The sequence below is a fragment of the Macaca nemestrina genome, chromosome 14 (assembly GCF_043159975.1).
Source record: "Macaca nemestrina isolate mMacNem1 chromosome 14, mMacNem.hap1, whole genome shotgun sequence".
NCBI classification, from domain to species: domain Eukaryota; kingdom Metazoa; phylum Chordata; class Mammalia; order Primates; family Cercopithecidae; genus Macaca; species Macaca nemestrina.
In genome coordinates this window covers 62,719,379-62,740,431 of record NC_092138.1, presented here as the reverse complement: position 1 = coordinate 62,740,431, position 21,053 = coordinate 62,719,379, and the positions used below count along the sequence as shown (strand labels likewise).

General features: G+C 46.2%; 1 protein-coding gene across 5 annotated transcripts in view; it reads left to right on the top strand.

Annotated features, from left to right (window-relative positions):
* LOC105485655 (beta-1,4-galactosyltransferase 1) overlaps positions 1-21,053 on the top strand; it is a 65,068-nt gene that overhangs the window by 15,580 nt on the left and 28,435 nt on the right. For 3 of the 5 annotated variants that reach the window (XM_071077907.1, XM_011747988.2, XM_071077908.1), the window contains exon 2: positions 16,923-17,158. In XM_071077907.1, the coding sequence (XP_070934008.1) occupies positions 16,923-17,158 (236 nt within the window). Of the gene's footprint in view, positions 1-16,922; positions 17,159-18,969; positions 19,400-21,053 lie in introns of those variants that run through there. The other 2 variants (XR_011612676.1, XM_071077909.1) reach the window with 2 other exon arrangements.

Sequence of the window (21,053 nt, the reverse complement as noted above, 5' to 3'; positions counted from 1 at the left end):
GCTTTTTATATTGTGGATTTTACTTGTTTATTACACATCATTTGTAAATATGGTCTGTCACTCTTCTTTATTTCTGATATCTTTAGCTATATAGAAGTTTTGTTTTTATTTTATTTTATTTTATTTTTTGGAGAAGGAGTCTTGCTCTGTCGCCCAGGCTGGAGTGCAGTGGTGAAATCTCGGCTCACTGCAAGCTCTGCCTCCTGGGTTTGAGTGATTCTCCTGCCTCAGCCTCCTGAGAAGCTGTGTTTACAGGCACCTGCCACCACGCCCGACTAATTTTGTATTTTAGTAGAGACGGGGTTTCACTATGTAGGTCAAGCTGGTCTTAAACTCCTGACTTCAAATGATCCTCCCAAAGTGCTGGGGTTACAGGCGTGAGCCATCACGCTCGGCCAGAAGTTTTGAATTTTTATGTGTTTAAATCTATGTTTTCCTTTATGACTTCAGGTTGCTTTCATACTTAAGCAGGTCTTCACCATCCCAAAATAAAATTTTTCTCCTAAGTTTTCTTCTAAGTTGGTTCTTTAAAAGCCACCAACTTGGCTTCGACAGCAAAAGATGAACAGAATTTCTGTTCACCTCTCATGCTGCAAGAAGCTTTATGTAATACTCCAGGGACCCTTTAAGGTCCCAGACTTTTCCTCCAAACCCGTCACTGATTCTAGTGGCTAAGAGTAGAAATGTGAAAATTTAGCCATGTGTGCTGATGCAGCTGTAGTAATTTGTAAGCTTTGAAGTTCTGAGGAGTCGGGAGAAGGGAAAGTAACATTTATTGAACATCTATTAGTGCCAAGCACTGCAATAAGTATGTATATGTATTATCTCACTTACATCTGAAAGGAAGGCATAAGTATCCCCACTCCTTAGAGAAGGAAATTGGAGCTGGCTACATTTAAAGTAGTCCTGACACCAGAGAGTTATTGCTAGGAGTACATGGCTGGCTGAGTGCCCAGATGGCCCATAGGGGCAGTGGGCCCTCCACAGCCCAAGGTCTGGTTCTAGCTGGAGAGAGAAGGATGTACTCCTAATCAGCACTGCAGCTCCAGAAAATCTGTCAGGGCTCCAAAACTGATTAGAGGGGCAGCTGACTCAGTAATAAAACTCCCAGGAGACTTACTTACATGCTGGAATGCAAAATTGCTGCTTTACTGGGAAGATTAGAACTGTTGTTGAGTAGCTTAGAATTCTCTGGCTGAAGGCAGCACTACAAGGGAAGCCACAGGATAAGCTAACAGCTGGTGAGTCAGCAGTCAGAGCAGGGAAGTGAATTTAACATTAGATAGGTCAGGCTGTCTGGTTGATGAATTCATCCCCACAATACTGTATACCTGCCTTAGGGACCTTTGTCTGGACTAGGGGTTGGGTTCCCCCCTCCTTTGTACAGGCCTGGAAGGACATATCCAGCTCCATCTGCCATCTCTCCCTTACTTACTTCCTTCTTTCTTCCTTTCCATCCAGCCATCAAGCTTCCTTTCATGGCCAGTAATCATCATTGGGGTCTACTCATGGACTCTCTTGCCTTATGTATTTGTTTTATTTTGTCCTTATTCCCACTTCTATTTCCCAGGTGTATCATAGGCAACTATTCTAATGTATTTATAGTTTGTGTATCTGTTTTTCCTCTTGCCAAAATGGAAGCCACTGCTTTATATATAGATGTCTTCTTTAAAAAAATTTTTTTTTAGATTAAGCTACAATAAAATTGACCTTTTGGCATATAGTCTGTAAATTTTAACACATATATATTTTTGTGTATCCACCACCACAATCAGGATACAGAACAGTTCCATCACCCCAAAAGAATCCCTCATGTAGTCACATTCTCCTCCCACCCTTAATCCCAGGCAACCACTGATCTAATCTTCATTACTATTGTTTTGTCTTTTTGAAGATGTCACATAAATGGAGTCACACAGTATATATACATTTTTAAAACACATGTAAATGGCATTTTATAGCTCATTTTGATTGTATGTTTTTCATCCAGTTCTGTTTTTTTTTTTGTTTTTTGTTTTTTGTTTTTTTTAAGTTTGACGTAACTTCAGACTTACAGAAAAGTTGTTAGACTAATACAAAGAGTTCCTGGATATCCTCTGGAGTCCCTAAATGTTAACATTTTGCTATATTTACTTTTTCCTTCTCTCTCTGTGTGTGTGTGTGTGTGTGTATGTATCTACCTGTAGATAGGTAGATATTAATATGATTTTAGATAGATATATATAGATCTCTCATATATATATATCCTTTTACCCTTAAATATTCAGTATATATTTCCTAACAAGATAATTTAAAAATATATATATATAAACATAGTGTAATAAACAATCAGGAAATCAACATTGAAACATTTCTACTACAGGCCTTAGGAAGACTTTGTCAGGTGCCCCAATAATAACCTTTATTGTAGAAGAAAACCATGTGTTGTATTCAGTTGTCATGTCTCTTAGTGTCTTGTAATCTGGAGTAATTCCCAAGTCCTTTGGATCTCATGACAGGGATGTTGTTGAAGAGTACAGGCCAGTTATTTTGTAGAAGGTCTCTCAGTTTAGATCTGTCTGATGTTTCCTTATGATCAGATTCAGGTTATTCACTTTTGACAGGAACACCACTGAAATGATGCTGAGTTCTTCTCGCTGTAACCAGATCTAGAGTCACACACTGTCAGTTTGTTCCTTATTGGCAGTGTGAACGTTGAGCATTTCATTATAGTGGCATTTGCCATTACTCCGTTATAGTTACTATTTTACCATTTTAAATTAAAACTATCTGGCCTGGCCTAGTGGCTCATGTCTGTAATCCCAGCACTTTAGGAGGCTGAAGTGGGTGAATTGCTTGAGGTCAGAAGTTCGAAACCATCCTGGCCAATATAACATGGTGAAACGCCATCTCTATAAAAAATACAAAAAATCAGCATGGCGTGGTGGTGCACTACTCAGGAGGCTGAGGCACAAGACTTGCTTGAGCCTGGGAGGTGGAGATTGCAGTGAGCTGAGATGGTGCTACTGCACTCTAGCCTGGGTGACAGAGTGAGACTCTGTCTCAAAAAAAAAAAAAGTAAATAAATAAATAAAAAACTTTAAAAAGTATCTTATGGGCATATACTTTGAGATTATATAAATATCCTGTTATTCCTCAAACTTTCATCCACTTTAAAAACAAATTCTTTTTCTTACCGTTCATTGTTTTCTTGATATCCACTGGGTTTTAGCATCTACAAATGATTCTTGCTTGAATCAGTTATTATGGTAGTTGATGGTTTTCTGATTCCATTATTCCTTCTATGTTTGTTAATTGGCATTCTTCTGTAAGGAAGAGCTTACCCTTCTCCCCTATTAATTAATTCATATATTAATGCAGACCTATGGATTCTTCATTAAATCATAATCCTTTACTATCATTATGTATTCTGATGTTCAGACTATCCCAGATTTAGCCAATAAGGTCCCCTTCAGGGGGACGGTCCTTGGGATTCCTCTTTAGAGGTTCCTGGTTCCTGTTTTCTTTTGATATACACTATTATTCTTTGAGCATTTTTTTTTTTTTTTTTTTTTTTTTTTTTTTTTTTTTTTACTTTCAGGCACAGCAAGAAGTTCCACGGTCCTCTTGTTCTTTCCCCAACTCAGTCCTAGAGTCAGTCGCTTCTCCAATGAGCTCTAGTTCCTTTTAGTAGAGAATTATAATTAGAAAACAAGAACTGGGTGCCAAGTGTGCACCTTTGTTTTTAAGGTCCATCCACGTTGCCGTGTATATGTCCAGCATGTTGATTCTAACTGCTGAATAATACCTCATGATTGTCATCCATCCCAGTGTTTCTTTTTCCCTTCTGTAATGAGGGACTCCTGGACTGCCTCCAGCATTACTTTCACAAATATTGCTGTGAGGAACATCCTTAGACATTTCCTTTGTGGGCAACCTGTGAGCATGTTTATGTTGATTCAGGGGTGCCAGACACAGCTCCAGAATGGCTGCCCCAGTTTACATTTCCACCAGCAGAGCATAACAGGCTCTGTGTCTCCGTGAATAATCAGCATTAACCAGCTTCCTATTTTTTGCCAAACTAATAGATGTGCTAGGATAACTCTTTGTTTTAACTTGCTTTTCTCTGATTACTAATGAACTGGAGCATTTCTTCGTATGCTTGATGGTCTTTGGGATCCCGCTTAGGTAAATTCCTTATTCATTATAATCCTTTGCCTGTTTTTCCCTGGAGTTCCTATATTTTTCTTGAAGATATGCAGGAATTCCTTATACATCCTGGATATTAATCCCTTCCTGGTCTCAGACATTGCAGATATCTTCTGAATCTGTTACTTACTTATTTATTTACTATTCTTTTAAAGAGTTGGGGTTTTGTTCCGTCACCCAGACTGGAGTTCTGTGGTGTGATCATGACTCATTGTGGCCTCACAATCCTGGGCTTAAGTGATCCTCCCACCTCAGCCTCCTGAGTAGTTGGGACTACAGGTGTGCACCACCAGACTTGGCTAATTTTATTTTATTTTTTAGAGATGGGAGTCTTAATATGTTGCTTAGGTCAATCTTGGACTCCTGGCCTCAAGCAATCTTTCCACCTCAGCCTCCTGCATCTATTATATATATGTTCACTTTGCTCATGCTGTATTTTGTTGGAACATAAAACTATTTTCCCCATTGTTTTGTGCAATCTCTCACCAGCACTCTTCTTTTTCTGTAACTATGTTAATGCCCCTTGTTCTTCCATATGTTAGGTATGCTGGTATAGTTGAACTCTGCTGACCCTCCTCAGCAAACAGTCTCTTTTTATGACACCTTATCCTCTACTGAATTCTCTCTATTAAGAATGACTTGGCCAGGCATGGGGGCTCATGCCTGTAATCGCAGCATTTTGGGAGGCCAAGGTGGGCAGATCATCTGAAGTCAGGAGTTCAAGACCAGCCTGGCCAACATGGTAAAACCCCGTCTTTATGAAAATACAAAAATTAGCTGGGCATGATGGCGGGTGCCTGTAATCCCAGCTACTTGGGAGGCTGAGGCGGGAGAATCGCTTGAACCTGAAAGGAAGGTTGCAGTGAGCTGGAATGGCACTATTGCACTCCAGACTGGGTGACAGACTCCATCTTAGGGGAAAAAAAAAAGAATGACTTGTCTTCCTCTTAGAGTATGAGGTCTACATACAAATATTATTCTTATATTTATTCAGCAAATGTATGTCATAGGCCTATTGTGTGTTAGGAACTATGCTGTCACCAACGAAGTTTAGAGAGGTTATAAAACTTGCCTGTAGCTTTTTAGAGGTGGAGGAGTGATTCGAAACCTAGCCTGTGATTCCTTCCTACTGTGTTGCCTTCCCTTGAAAATTGCATTTGGGGGCCACATGCGGGGGCTGTCGCCTGTAATCCCAGCACTTTGGGAGGCTGAGGCGGGTGGATCACCTGAGGTCAGGAGTTCAAGACCAGCCTGGCCAACATGGTGAAACCCCATCTTTACTAAAAATATAAAAATTAGCTGGATGTGGTGGCATGCACCTATGTTCCCAGCTACTCAGTAGGCTGAGGCAAGAGAATCGCTTGAACCCAGGAGGTAGAGGTTGCAGTGAGCTGAGATTACACCACTGCACTCCAGTTTGAGCTACAGAGCGAGACTCTGTCTCAAAAAAGAAAAAATTGCATTTAGTTCCTGTAGACTGTGTGTCAAATGTCTAAATCTCTTCTAACAAATGGCCTAAGGAGGTGCAAAGCAAAGCATCCTCACCAGCATCCTGAGTTGGCAGTGAGGCGTGGGACCCTGGAGGGAGTAGTGGTAAGTGTGACTCTGGAGTTCTCCAGTGGCAGCCCCTGGGCTACTTGTCAGTGACTGGCTCCAGGTGGAGAGGAGAGCCCAGAGGAGGCAGGTGGCTGCCCCAGCCTGGAGGTGAAAGTCTTAAAATAAAATGCCAGATGCCTATACTATACTATTCTAATCCTTTCTGAGAAGCTGAAATTACCCCTTCTGGAAGTGCTGTAGTTCTAAAAGGACAGATACACAGCAAGATCTTCCTGGGGCTAATATGGGGTTTGCAGGCAAGTAGGCCTCAGAGCCTTTTCCTGGTAGTGATATCTGTGGGCAGGCACAGTTTCCACAGTTTCCAGAAATTCCAGCGAAGTAGTGAGAAGGAGGAATCTGCCTTTGGGTGAGGACCAAAGAAAGCAGAAATTCCTCTTGGGACTTTTTCCTCTGGAGACCAAACACTTAGGAGCCTGTTTACTGGACTTTAAAAGCTTGTGACCCCCAGTCACTCTTTCTTGACCCCGAGGCTTTGCAATCTGTGGCTTCCCCACTGGACAGAAGTGGAACTGTCATGCTGCCTGTTCTGGGGTCTCCCAGAGGTTTTCCCATGCCCTCTCCTTGCTTCTAATGCCCTACAGACTTGGGGATCTGTGACCACATATGGTACAGAAGTAATGCTTGAGAATGGTTTAGATCAGTGATGTCAAATAAGATTCACTTTTATGTCACCTTCATCAGTTGGAGGCCTCCCAGGTGCCTAAATTGGGAAAGATGCTGAGACAGAATCCCCATGGGTACAGTGCAGGGACAGTAAAGCCACATGTGCTGTGATTTGCTGTCCACTGTGTGGGTGCATCCAGGAATATCAGAACCCTGGAAGATTATTCAAGGGGAAGTTAGGACAGCTTTTTTGCCAATCCAAGAGTGTTCTTGAGGAAGTCTGTCTTCCTCTCTGGCCTTCAGTTTCTTTCCTGTGAAACCATGGGGCCAACACATAATTCCCAAGGCTCCTTTGGCCTGGTCTGCCAGGATTCTCTAGGGTCTGGTTCGAGGTGGATCCTGGCCCTTCGAGGTGGCAGAATCTGATCATGGCCCTGTTTCCTTAGATTTAGGCCTTGATACCCTTGGTGACAGCATCCTGGGCTGAGTGACCACCTGAGGTTTTTCTGGTGATTTTGTGACCCATGTAAGACTTTGAGCTTTAGGGTTATTCTCTCAAGGAAATAGTGACATTTGGTGAAGAACCTGTTTGCTGTGGCTATGTGAGGCTTAGCCAAAAAAAATGCAACATTTTTATTAGGAGGTTAGGCCATCCATTGCCACAAAGTGTCAGATTCTAGGCCTAGAGCCTGGAGAAAACTTATTTTAAAATTGATGGGGTGCTGGAGGGGTTGGGGGGTGGTGGCTGTAGCTCATGAATCAGGTGCTAAACCTGGAAACAAAAGGCCTCATGTGGCAGACTGTTTCTGAGCACAGATGAATGGATGAGCAACTGGCACCACTTTGCCCAGTTGGTCCAGCTTTCCACTTGGCCACCTAGGCTTGCTGTGAAGACCTCGTCTGGCAGAAATGACAGTGTTTTTGCCCCACCTTGATCTTAACTGTAATTTAGGACTAAAATCTTAGATTCTAAAACATCAAAGGCAAGATGGCTCCCAGCTCTGTGAGCTCAGCTTCTCATCTCTTAGTTGAACAGGTGCAGTGTAGCTCAACACACGATTGCTGCTCTTGCTGCCAGGAACTGTCCCAGCATAGAAAGGAATGGGACACAACCCCTGCCCTCATGATGTCTAAGGGAGGAAGCAGGCAGGTCAACTGGTACCTCATCACTGCAGGGCTGCAGCCAAGGTTTGTGAAGGATTTTGCAGGCATATGGAATGGGGACTGATTGGTCCCAAGAGGGGACTGGGGAAAGCTTTGAAGAGGGGATGACATTTGGTTTGAACTTCAAAAAATTGTTGCTTTACCTCTTTCCCAAAGTTTTTGAGGTGGCTTATAAGAACACATACCATAAAAAGGACCAATATAAACTTAAAGTCAGAAAAAGAGAAAATCGGCTGGGCAAGGTGGCTCACGCCTGTAATCCCAGCACTTTGGGAGGCTAAGGTGGGTGGATCATGAGGTCAGGAGATCAAGACCATCCTGGCCAACATGGTGAAACCCTGGCTCTGGTAAAAATACAAAAAATTAGCCAGGTGTGGTGGCATGTGCCTGTAGTCTCACCTACTCGGGAGGCTGAGGCAGGAGAATCGCTTGAAACGTGGGAGGCAGAGGTTGCAGTGAGCCGAGATCGCACCACTGTGCTCCAGCCTGGGTGACAGAGTGAGACTCCTCCTCAAAAATAAATAAATAAAGAGAAAATGGAACTTAGAAAATTAACAGGAAGGGTGAAAAGACAGATGTTTAGCCAGGCACGGTGGCTCATGCCTGTAATCCCAACACTTTGGGAGACCAAGACAGGAAAATCTCTTGAGACCAGGAGCTTGAGACTTGCCTGGCAACATCTCAAGTGAGACCTTATCTCTACAAAAAATTTAAAAATTAGCTGAGCTGTGTGGCTCGTGCCTGTGATCCAGCTACTCAGGAGGCCGAGACCACAGCCCAGGAGATCGCTTGGGCCCAGCAGTTTGAGGCTGCAATGAGCTGGTACTACTGCAATCCAGCCTGGGTTACTGAGCAAGACCCAGTTTCAAAAAAAAAAAGATACTCAAACCATGGGTCCCAACATAGTTACTGTATTTGACCGTTTGCAAAAGCTGAAAGCAAAACATGTTACACATTGTCAGAGAGGAAAATACACAGTAGTTCCTGAGTATAAATTGTTTTTCTTGACCTCATTCTTAAATAGCTTCATGGGGGTGGGAAGGAAGTGGTAGTTAATAAGTGAACCTGTAAACCAGTGTTTCTCAAAATGTAGTCCAGGGAATTGCATCAAAATTACAGTTACCTAGAGTGCTTCTTAAAGTGCAGATTCCTGGGCCCCTGCCCCCAGGCTTATCAAATCAATCTGGTGAGTAGGACCCAAGAATCTGCAAATTCACATACTTCTACAGATGATTCTTCCTGCACTCCACAGTGTGAAAGCCCCTGCAATAGACGGGAACCTACCACCATTTGAAAGCAAGCTTGAGTGCTTGGCCTTTGAAGGTTGAGTGGGGCTTTAATGAGGGAGAGAGCAAGGCATGAGAAATGGCAGTTCCACTGAGGTCAGTCAGTGGGTCATTGCTGACGAGGTCACTTTTAAGTCATGTTTTAGAAGAACTACCAAGTGTGGCAGTTCAGGCGTGTGGCAGGACTGTTCCTGAGCACAGATGAATGGATGAGCAGCTGGCCCCACTGTGCCCAGTTGGTCCAGCTTCCCACTTGGCCACCTATGCTCTGCTGTGTGGACCTTGTCTGGCAGTCTCCTTTAATTTTTTTTTTATTTATTATTATTTTTTTCTTTTTGAGACGGAGTCTTGCTTTGTTGCCCAGGCTGGAGGGCAGAGGTGTGATCTCAGCTCACTGCAGCCTCCACCTCCCAGGTTCCAGCGATTCTCCTGCCTCAGCCTCCCAGGTAGCTGGGATTACAGGCAAGTGCCACCACACCCGGCTAACTTTTGTATTTTTAATAGAGACTTGGTTTCACCATATTGGCCAGGCTGGTCTCGAACTCCTGACCTCAGGTGATCTGCCCACCTCAGCCTCCCAAAATGCTGGGATTACAGGTGTGAGCCACTGCACCTGGACTATTTTTTTTGCAGCAAATTCTTTGTTTTTCTCTCTGTTCCCAAATGCAGGGTATTGAGACCACAGATGTGTTCTGTTTCCTGTTGAAAAAGCGTTTCTCACTTAGCTGGGTGTGGTGGCACGTGCTGTAGTCCCACGGGAGGCTGAGGTGAGAGGATTGCTTGAGCCCAGGAGTTTGATAATCGTGCCGTTGCACTCCGGTCTGGGTGACAGAGCGAGACACTGTCTCTTAAAAAAAAAAAAAAAAAAAAGTGTTTCTTTCCCTGGGACCTAATAGTGGCTTGGATGGTGAGTTGGTGGAAAGAACAGTGGGTGCTGGGGGTGTTGAACTTGTGTTTGTGTGTAGTGTACCCAAGAGATATCATGTCAGCATTAAGAATAAACTAATTCTGTTTTCTAGTCACTGAATTGTATGTTTTGACATCCTTATTTTGGAAGATACTTCCTTATTAGGAATGGGACTAAGGAGGGGGTCACCTTTCCCATCTGTGGGTCATATTTTAAAATATTTATTGTTCAAGTTTAAAGATATAACCTAATGTATAAAGAAAAATACCACAAACATCTGATTTAAGAAACAGATCAGCCGAGCACGGTGGCTCGTGCCTGTAATCCCAGCCCTGTGGGAGGCCAAGGCAGGCAGATCATGAGGTCAAGAGATCGAGACCATCCTGGCCAACATGGTGAAACCCCGTCTCTACTAAAAATACAAAAATTAACTGGGTGTGGTGGTGCATGCCTGTAGTCCCAGCTACTCGGGAGGCTGTGGCAGGAGAATCGCTTGAACCCAGGAGGCAGAGGTTGCAGTGAGCCGAGATTGCACCACCGCATTCTAGCCTGGCGACAGAGCGAGACTCTGTCTCAAAAAGAAGAAGAAAAAAAAAATCATTTCCTGCACCTTCGAAACCTTCATGAGTTAGATTTTGAAACTCAGTGAAAAATGCTTCACATGAGAATCGAGAGTCCCTTCTGATGACTCTCCATCCCCTGCTCTTCTGTCAAGTTTTCTTGTAGGTTTATGGAAACCTTTGTTACTTGTGCTGGTGGCAGAGAAGCGGAGAGGATAGCTGCGCGTCACCCACACAACTAGGATTTGTTGGTGTACTCCCGTGTGCATGGCAGCCAAGTGGACACAGCTCTGTGATGAATCCTCCCAAGAGGACTGAGGGGCCCTGATGGAGGCTGCTTCTTTGCAAAGCTTTCCTTGACTCTCTTCCCTGACCCCTGGTTGATTCCCCTTCTTCTGTGCTAGTTTTAGTTTGTTGTTTGTTACCTGTCACACTCACCCAGTACTGTTGGCTTTGCTGGTCTCCTTGACTGCTAGGGGCAAAGACCTTTTTTTGTTGTTGCTGAGACACAGTCTTGCTCTGTCGCCCAGGCTGGAGTGCAATGGTGTGATTTCGGCTCACTGCAGCTGTCACCTCCCAGGTTCAAGAGATTCTCCTGCCTCAGCCTCCCAAGTAGCTGAGATTACAGCTACACCACACCCCGTTAATTTTTGTATTTTTAGTAGAGATGGGGTTTAGTAGAGATGGGATTTCACCATGCTGGCCAGGCTGATCTCCAACCCCTGATCTCAAGGTGACCTGCGTGTCTCGGCCTCCTAAAGTGCTGGGATTACAAACGTGAGCCACCACACCCAGCCTCAAAGACCTCTTCTTTACTTGCTCACCCGGCCGCCTGCCCGCTCCCCCACCCCCGGCCCCGCATGCCCTGTATCACCTGGTACGTGATACATACTAACTGGTACATGTTTGAATATGAATGAATGTGGTGCTGTGAATGCTTAGGGGATGTGGGTGAAGTGCTTAAGAACGAACCTTGAGTGGTCTGGGAAGGCTTCCTAGGGGAGGTGATGTTTGAGCTAAGGCCAGGCAGCTGTTAGATTTGGTGATATTGAAGCCCTTGGAGACTTAGAGAGCTTGCACTCTTCCCGGAATGACGGGTGAGCCACGTACAGTAAATGGTGCTTCTCATTTCTAGCCCAAGGGACCTCAGGGGGCACCGTGATTTCACGAGAATGCTGCAAGCAAATCTTTTCTCAAGCTGGGGAATTTGGTGGTAATGCCTGGCTCAGCTTGCGGTGCGCACCTGACCTTTGGAAGATTGGTACAGAGAGAAGCGGCCCACCCACATGAGCCTGTGGAGCAGCACTGGTGGGGGAGCTGGCTTGTGAAGAGGGACTGTGCAGTGTACTGTCAGGTCTGAGACCCAGGAGGAAATTCCAACATCCCAGCTCTCAGAACCACAGAGCTCTAGGCACTGCCTAGTTCCACGTGTTCCCAAATGTTTCCTGAATACTTGAATTTCCTGTCCAGGAAATTTTCAAAAGAAACTTAGAGTCCTGACCCCATGGCTGCCAAGGAAGGATTTTTTTAAAATTAAATTTAAAAAATCAGTCCAGTATGAAAATCTACCATGATGATTTCATAAGAGAAAGGACATTTTAATATTCAAAGAGTAAGAAGCACTTAATCTTGGAAGAAAGGGCATTCCTATACATTGATTACCTTTAGTTTAATGAAAAAACACCTTCATGGTCTTTACTTTTATGATTTCATTCCTGGGCTAGTGAAACATTGTCACAATAAAGCATCAGGCCAATGCTTCTTTCCACCCACTGGCCAATCAGTTGACAAGCAGTGACTAGATGTTTCAGCCTGTTTTGCTGAGGCTAAAGGATTGAACTAGTGCTTCAGCCAGCATGAAAACCAGTCAGGAGTCTGTGCTGGTGTTGGCTTAGATTAGCAGGGCCTTTGATGGAGGGGCATATTTGTGTTTGGGTTTGCTGTGCCAGGCAGGGGAGCAGTGGAATTGGTCTGAGTTGAGCTCACACATTGAAGTTATTGAGCGACTTACATGCAAGGCCATGACCTGGACTCCCAGCCGAGAGGCCCACGTGGCGGGGCTTGAGCTGGGGGAGCCGAGGACAGCTTACATCTGCTCATCTGCTTACGTAACCCTGCCTCCCAGCTTCCAGAGCCAAGAAAACACACAAGCCAGCCCAGCGGGGCCGAGAGCCTGTGGTAGCACACGCCATGCGCCGCACAGCAAGGGCGCCTTGGCTCATCCTGAGGACTGTCATGAAGTCTTCAGCCCTCTGCCTCCTCCCAGAGCCTCTCCTTGCGACCCCAGGCAGTGGCTCTGAAACCTGGTCGCAGGTCTGCATGATTCTGAACAGAGGTAGTCATTGCCCTCCTGGAGTCTCAGCTCTCTGGAGTTTCTCACTGGGACAGAGCCAGGTGTGTAGCAGAGCATGGCCCCTGCAGTGTGGCAGGAGGTGTGCAGGGCACTCAGAAGGCCTCCTGGCCGGCACTCGACCCAATTAGTCATTCAATTCCAGGTCTGGGGCTGCTGTCTGTTGTCTCAGAGGTGTAAGCTGCAAGATCCTTAGAATTGTGGAGGCTTCAGAGAGAGAAGGTGGAGAAAAACTTACCAGATTGGGCAAGAAGGGCAGAATTGGGAGTCAAGGTGTCTCAATGTGTTGGAAGCACGATGGGGGTTGTGCAAGAGGCACAGCGAGTTCAGAAAGGAGCAGGAGAGCGAGAAGAGGCTGTTCAGTGATAAAGCTCTGCACAGAGCCATTGGAGGAGTAAGCTCCTTGACCATCCTTAAACCAGGGTAATTTTCATTTAGGTTCTGCCACACACTCAGCAGGGAGCTCCTGGAAGGCAGGATTTGTCTTGTTCATCCTCCCTCCCTACCTCAACCCAGTCCTCCTTGGACTGGCACACAGTAGGTACCCAGAAAGTATCAATTGAAACAAATTGAAAGTGGTCTTGACACATATCACTGGGCAAATTTGTATTTAACTGACATTTCAGAGTAAAGACTCTCTGGCTTGGTACTCGATCAGCTTCTGTGGATTGTCAGCATGCTGTGGACACCCCCGGCATGGGAGTGAGTGGGCGTGTGTGTGTATGTGAGGGTGAGAGAGTGTTAGTGTGTGTGTTGGGGTTGGGGAGAGAGGAGGAAAAATAGAAGATGGACCACCAGGGTAGCAGCTTCTGCCCTGGGGAGATGGTGGTGTCAGTTGCTGAGGGAATCCTGAGGAGAAGCAGGTCTGGCTGTAGGTGGCGATGGTGATGGGGTTGCATGAGAGTCCATTTGGGGCAGGTTGAGTTTAAGGTGCCCATGGCATATGGCTAGCCATGTTCTGTTGGCTGTGAGGTCAGGAGAGAGACATGAGATGGAAACAGAGGTTTGGGAACTGTCATGTGCTTAAACTAAATACCTGGGTGTAGGAAGAGTGAGAAGAGAAGGGGGCAAAGATGGACATCCAAGAAAGAGGCTGAGAAAGCCTGGGAATTGAGGTAAGAGGAAGCATAGGTAAATATGATGCTTGGTGATCAAGGCTTCTTTCTACCTCTCCTATGCGGGACACTTACGTCTCCTGTCTGCCTGGACATTCATGCTGAGGGCAGGGAAGGTGAGAGCAAGGATTTGTCTAAAGGTCTCGCTTTGGATCCCTGCACTCCTCCTGGTTTACCAAGTGTCACTGGGCACGTCAGGGCGTTCTGAGACCTTAGAGATCATCCAATCCAATCCCTGCAGTTTACAAATAAGGAAACCAGTACCCTGAGAGTGGCTGTACTCTCCACTCTCAGGATACCTAAGATCATCTGGAAAGTCACTGGTGGAGCTGGACCAGGGCCCAGGCATCTCTTCTCTGTCTGGGGCTCTTGACTTCAGGACCACCTTTCTGAAACGCATGATGGGGCAACACCAGGACACTTTCCAGCCTGCAGGTGTCTGTCCCGCGGAAGCGAGGCAGGCCACATGTGAATTCCTGTTTCCTGGGTGGGTTTCAGAAGATACAAGCAAGTCGGCAGGGTGACAGCCCAGGTGCTTCTTGGGTTCCCCAAAATGGGGTTATGTTTAGCAGCATCCTCAGAACCAAAGGTGGGATGGGGGCTGTAGATGTTGTGGGGGCCCTCTGAAGTGAAAAGAGCCCTGTGACAGATCTTTTCTTGTTTTTCACAAGTTCACTGTGCAGCAGGGCCCCCCAGGGGGCTTTGCCCAGGGTTGGGTGTTGGGCATCCCAGGCCTGGCCGACCTTGTGGGGAAGGGTGTGAATGGTGGGAATCCCCGAAGGCCCTCTTTGCCTGAAAGCTCTAAAGCTTGACATCAGAGATGCCCATCACATGGCCCATCAGAGCCCTACTACCCAGCTTGCCCAGTGAGAATCATCTGGACTCCTTGTTAGGTAGCCATTTAGATCTTTCCCAAAATCCACAGACTCTCTAAGGGAAGGGCCCGAGATTCTGTATTTGTACTAACTTCCTCAAGCAATTCTGGTGATAGGTTTGGGAAAAACCTGTCCAGGGTGATCGCTGGCTAAGTCCTGGTCTTCTCTGAAGAGCACAATGCCTGCTCACTTCAGGGCACCCTGGGAGGTGGGAGCTGGTTCAGCAGGCAGTCTTACAAGGGACTGAGCTTCAAGGCCCCTGTCCCTCCAGGAGGTAGGTGCATGGCCAGAGAGAGGGAGCAAGGCTTCACAGAGGGAGCCCTGAGGATCTTATTCCCTGCCCCAGAGGGTCTGCTGCCTGAGCTCTGTGATAGCACAGAGAGTAAAAGGACCAAGCCTGGTTGAGGCCTCTCAATGCAAAAGTTTGCTGGTTAGAGGAGAGGGGGAAGAGCATTTCTGGCAAAGAGAAAAGTGTGGATAGGCATGGCTTAAGGGATGGGGAGGGAGACAGACAGAGCTGACATTGAAGGGCCTGTTGCTCAGCTGTGGGCCTTGGCCTTCCCTTGTGCAGGGTCACACAGCCTTAGAGCCATTGGAGATTTTAGTGGGAAAGTTTAACATGGTCAGGGCTGTATCTCAGAAGAAAACGGACTAATGGGAACAGGTCCTGTGATGGTGGACCTGGGTCAGCTGTGGAGGGAGGGAAGATGTGAGTGGTGTACTGGGGAAGGGGATGGAAGAGGCAGCTATCTGGTGAGAGGAACCAGGCCCACAGCTGTTTTTCTCAGCCTGTTCAATTCAGAAGGGTGAGTGATTCCGGGAGTAGGGGGTGCTCGGAGAGCCACACATTATTGATAAACAGGGCAGGCTGAGGCCTGCTCACTGGCCCTGGGCGGGTTTCAGGTTTTGATCTGTGCTTCTGGTTGGTATTGCTACCTGTTCCCTGGGTTCCTTCCTTTGTTCTTGTGGCGCATTTGCTTCACAGGTGAAGCCGGTTACACTAGAGTAACAGTTCCCAAAGTGTGTTCCCTGGAAAAATGGTTCTGGGAAATGGTGGGTTAAATATAACGGAGGGGTTTTTTTTGACTGCACAACTTCTCAGAGCCTTTGGTGTGTGTCGTGACTTTGCAGAAGCAGGATTTAAAATGCAGCGTTCCCATTCTTATTTGACCACAGGACGTGTTTTTCCACTAAGCATCTTGCTGGGTCTAATGTTTTCTGGAACTCGTTTTGAGGAGGTCTAGTCTGCAGAGAGTGTGGGGAGCCTGGCTTCAAGTGTTGGCTCTTGACTCTCAGCAAAGCTTTGGTTCCCTGTGTTGCCTGGACTGTACCATGCGTACCACATACCTTGTATGTGACCTTTTCCTTGTCCCTCTTCCCACCTGCCATTACCTCACAATCCGCAATTTGCACTTCATCCAATTTTCTTCTGAGGGAAGCACTCTCATACTAACTTACTTCCCTCATTTGCATCCATGTTCTTCTAGGCCAGAAACTTGGGAGTCAGCCCTCCCTCTTTGTTACTTCTTCTTCCTCTTTGTTGCTTTATCCCCTCTGTTACTAAGCATTCTTCTGTGTTCTTTCCAGCTATTTCTTTTATTTTCCCTCAGTCTCCTCTGGGGTCTGTTTGCCTCCATCCCTCCCAGAGCTTGGTTCACCTTCCATCGAGTCCCTTCCTGAGACATGGTCACTCATGCCACTCCTGCTACCTTCCACTTTGGAGCTAACTCCCTCCACGCTGATGTCTCCAACGTACATGTGTGCACATGTGTGTGCGCACACACACACACACATCCTTCCCCGTTCTTAGGCTAGAATCAGAGAGATGATGTCAGTCATTTGTTCAAGGCCACACAGCTGGGAGGTGGCAGAGCTAAGTCTCAATCTCAGGGATTTTGAGAAACTGCCTTCTCATCCATGATCACTGATTTCTACAACAGCCTATCAGGAACTCTGGGTAGAAATTATTTCCATTTTACAGTGGAGTCGGAGCGGGGAGGGTTCTGGGCAGGCGAGTGCTTCACAGATTGACCAACCATCTAGGTTTGCCCCACACTGAAGGGGATTTCTGGGAATGGTTGGTCACCTAGTGCTGGATGTGGTGCCTGATGCTGGGCAAGAGGGCCCTCTCCGTGGCCACGTTGCCTCCCAGGAGGAGACTTTTCCTCTGCAGCTGCAGCCTGGCCGTCTGATGCAGCCTGTGGAGCAGTGGCAAGTCCTGTGGCCTGCTAACTTCTCCCTTCCTCCACCTCTCTAGTGGGCCCCATGCTGATTGAGTTTAACATGCCTGTGGACCTGGAGCTCGTGGCGAAGCAGAACCCAAATGTGAAGATGGGTGGCCGCTACACCCCCAGGGACTGCGTCTCCCCTCACAAGGTGGCCATCATCATTCCATTCCGCAACCGGCAGGAGCACCTCAAGTACTGGCTGTATTACTTGCACCCCATCCTGCAGCGCCAGCAGCTGGACTACGGCATCTATGTTATCAACCAGGTGAGGCCTGGGAAGGTGGAATGAGAGAGGGTGTGTGTGCATGCATCTGCGTATCAGATGTGTGTGTAATGAGGGCAGGGGAAGGGGAGTGATTTCACAGACACCTGGCACTTACAGCAAGGAGCCAGCCCCCCAACCACCACCAGTGCAGATGAGCTAAACGCCAAACAGTGTGCTTGCCTATTGCTGTCAACTCTGTTAGCCACGGGAAATGCTGGAGTTTTTCATTGTTCTGTTTTTGTTTTCTGGAAGTAGCCTTCTAGCAAAATTGGGAAAAAAGACAACCCTAATTATTCCAAAGTAAACACTGATTATTCCCTGGGTTTGTGTAGTTGTGTATTTTCCTTTTAAAAATAAAACCATCATTTAGATATCAGACTTTTAGGTAACTTCAAAGTTTATCCAGTCAGTCAGACTGTGTCTCCTGGGGCACCTGGAGACAGTGCCCTTGGTTCAGGCCCTGGTGAAATATCTGGAGAAGTCTGATTCGTGGGCCATCTGAGAGTCATGTGGACTGGGCCGAGTCTGAGAAAAAGTTTCTCACTGCTCATCTGATCCATATGTGTTGGACTTTAGCCCTGCTTAGGAAAGTAATGCTAAGGATAGGTCAGCTTTCATCACCATGGCATGGAGGATCAGATTGATCTAAGAGGCATCTTTATTGAAGTAAATTTTTCAATGTATTTGAGGAGCATTATTTTCCCAAGAGTATAACTTTGATATTTCAAGATTATCCCTAAAATTCATGTCTTTAGACTGTAACCTCCTAGGTGCAATGACACATCTAACTTATCTAGGCACCCAAGTTCATTGAAATTCATTTGAAGAGTCTGAGTACGCCCATTTCTACAAAGCCCAATGTCCGTTTCATTTTGAGATAAACTCTGCTTTACGTAGGAGGATTGTTGGCAGTTTACTGCTTCCATCAAAGTCAAGGGACTCTGTGCACCTTCCCTGGGACCCCAGGGGAAGCCCTTGAGGACTGCTGTGGCACTGTGCTGCATCACTCACTGCAGGGAGATTCTGAAGAAGTGTAAGGTCTTGGTCCTGCCCTGTCCCGAAGCCTCCAACCCACTTCTGGCAAGTGGGACCCTCCCAGGGAATGATTTGTTAACAGTCCCAAATAGCCTGTAATTGGATGGTGGCTGCCAAATGCTTTGGAAGCTCAGAGGAAGGAGAGAGAGCAATGGCTTGGAAGGACCAGGATATAAACTAGGTTCTAAAGTCTTCAGGGAGATGGGCTTCTCAGCTAGGACCAGTGAGCAGGGACCTCAAGGCAGAAAGGAACCTTGCATGTTCCTGGAAATCGAGATGCCCGCTGAGGTAGGAAAGCACCAGAAGCTCTGAGGCCAGGTGTCACAGCTAAGCCTGTGAGGCAGGAGAGAGCAGAACAAGCCCTGTTATAAGGAAACTGAAGCAGGACAGCAGGTGGTGGGCAAACCCCTTGAGGCTGTTTGAATTATTTGACCAAGTGAGGTACAGACCGGGGGCCTATGAACACCTGCAAGCAAGTCAGCCACGCAGTTATGGGTCACCTTGAAAGAATATTGGAGAATGCAAGAGAGAATAGGTAAATGTCCTGCAAAGTGCCGGTCACTGTAACCCAACAAGTATCATTTAAGAAAAGCCCTGTGATTGAGAAACATTTGTCTGATGCCAGTGAGCACGTACCAGTGACGGCAAGATTCAGGAGCCTATTATTAAAGCAGTGGCAGCGAGCACCTGGAAGAGGTGGCCACCATCACCAGGAGACAGCAGGGATGACTAATAACAAGCCATGCCAGCTGCATCTTGTTTCTCTCTCTTGACAGTTGCTATGCCAGTAGATGAGGGATGTATTGTGGATACAGTGCTGTCATATCTTATCCAGCAGGGCATCTGACAGCATCCCACAAATCTGCCTGAGTAGAAGGCAGACAGCTGTGGTCTGGGTGCCATATAGGTAAGTTAAAATATATGTTTGGGCCTAGGCGCAGTGGCTCATGCCTGTAATCCCAGCAATTTGGGAGGCCAAGACCGGCGGATCACTTGAAGTCAGGAGTTTGAGACCAGCCTGGCCAACATGGCGAAACCCCTTCTCTACTAAAAATACAAAAATTAGCTGGACATAGTGGTGGGCGGCTGTAATCTCAACTACTTGGGAGGCTGAGGCAGGAGAATCTCTTGAACCCAGGAGGCGGAGGTTGCAGTGTACCAAGATCATGCCACTGTACTCCAGCCTGGGCAACAGAGTGAGACTGTTTCAAAAAAAAAAAAAAAAAAAAAAAAATATATATATATATATATATATATATATATATAAAATACATACTTGGGTAAAGAGGGTAAAAGAGAGTTAGTGATGATGCTGAATTTTTGAACTGAGGTAGCTGTTTTCAGTGAAGACTGGAGCGTGGGATGCTACATCTAGATATGTTACAGTTTAGGTGAATGTGAGACTTCCCTATTTTGAAATCAAAACAAGTATTGGACCAGTAAAATCTGGCCACCAGCTTAAATTCCTGTGATACAATTTACATAGTCCTCAGGCTCAACACAGTAGATTTCTGAATGTCCTCTACCAGCTACATGCTCCTGCCCTCCTCAATCCAAGTAGACAGAACAACTAACCAAGCCAGCTCAGACCGGTGGCACAGCTGTGCTGGCTAACACTGGACACCACCTAAGAGAGTGCTCCTCTAAAAGTGTGCTTCCCCAAATGGAGCCAAATACGCTTGAGGATTGCTGGGTTGAACCATGTAAAGCAGGTCTCATTCCTGCAGAGCCTGCGGTACCCCAGGGTACACTGTAACCCCAGAAGTGTTTCCTGAGCTTGCCTGACTAGAAAACTTTTCCAAGAACTGTCTCAAGTGATGAGTGTTTTGTGAGTCACACTTTGGGGAAAGCGGGCCTAAGTTAGTGTCTCCTCCCAACTGCCTCTCTGCTTTCCCTGGAACACTAGGAACTACCCATCCTCCCTCCTCTTTCCACTTCACAACTTAGCATCAGGAATATTTTAGTTTTGGTTTTTCAAACATATATACCTCCTTTTTTCTTATCTTGTCAGTATCATCTTTTCTTTTCCTCATACTTTTTTTTTCTCTTCATCCTTTCCTTCTCCTCCAAGGGTTAACTTTCTACCTTAGGATAATCTTTTCCTCTTTTTCTCCCACTTCCCCAGCTACTCTCTTATCATCTGCTCCAATCTCACCCTCATTGATCATTTTGGGAAAATATGGTCAGAGTCCAGATAACTAAGTCAAGAAATGCTTAAACTTTGCCCTACCTTTCCAGTAAAGAATATTACCTAATAAATAATAAAATGGTAATGGGAAACCTGAGCCCTGAAAAAAAAGAGGTGGAAGGAGAAACATTTGGAGCACATCCTGTCTACAAATTAGGAACTGCCTGTGTTCTCCGTTTTATGGTTATATTCTAGAAGAAGAAAGGGATTTTGTAGCACCTGGTTTTGACCTTTCTGCCCTGTTTGTTGAGCAAATAAACCTTATGGGCTGTTAGCCCTCTTTATAGCCTCTCAGCTTCTCCCTGGCCCAGACACCCTGCTGTCATTTTGACTCTTCATTCACACACACACACACACACACACACACATACACATATATACACATGCACACACACTCACACACACACCATTTAAGATTAGACAGAAAGAATGCTCAAAATAGCAGTGGCTTCTAAGACATTTAGTACAGGGGTTCCCAAGCAGGCTTTTCAGTATCGAATTTCTTTCTGCCCATTGAAATGCTACACAACCTTCCACTTATAGCAGGTCACAAGGGTTTCATTCTACTTGAAGTAGGGGCCATGTCCCATTTCCACTTCCTTAGCTTCCCATTCAGTCTCTTCTAGGATTTGCCCAGACCCCTGAGGCCAGACAATGTAGAAACTTCTGCTC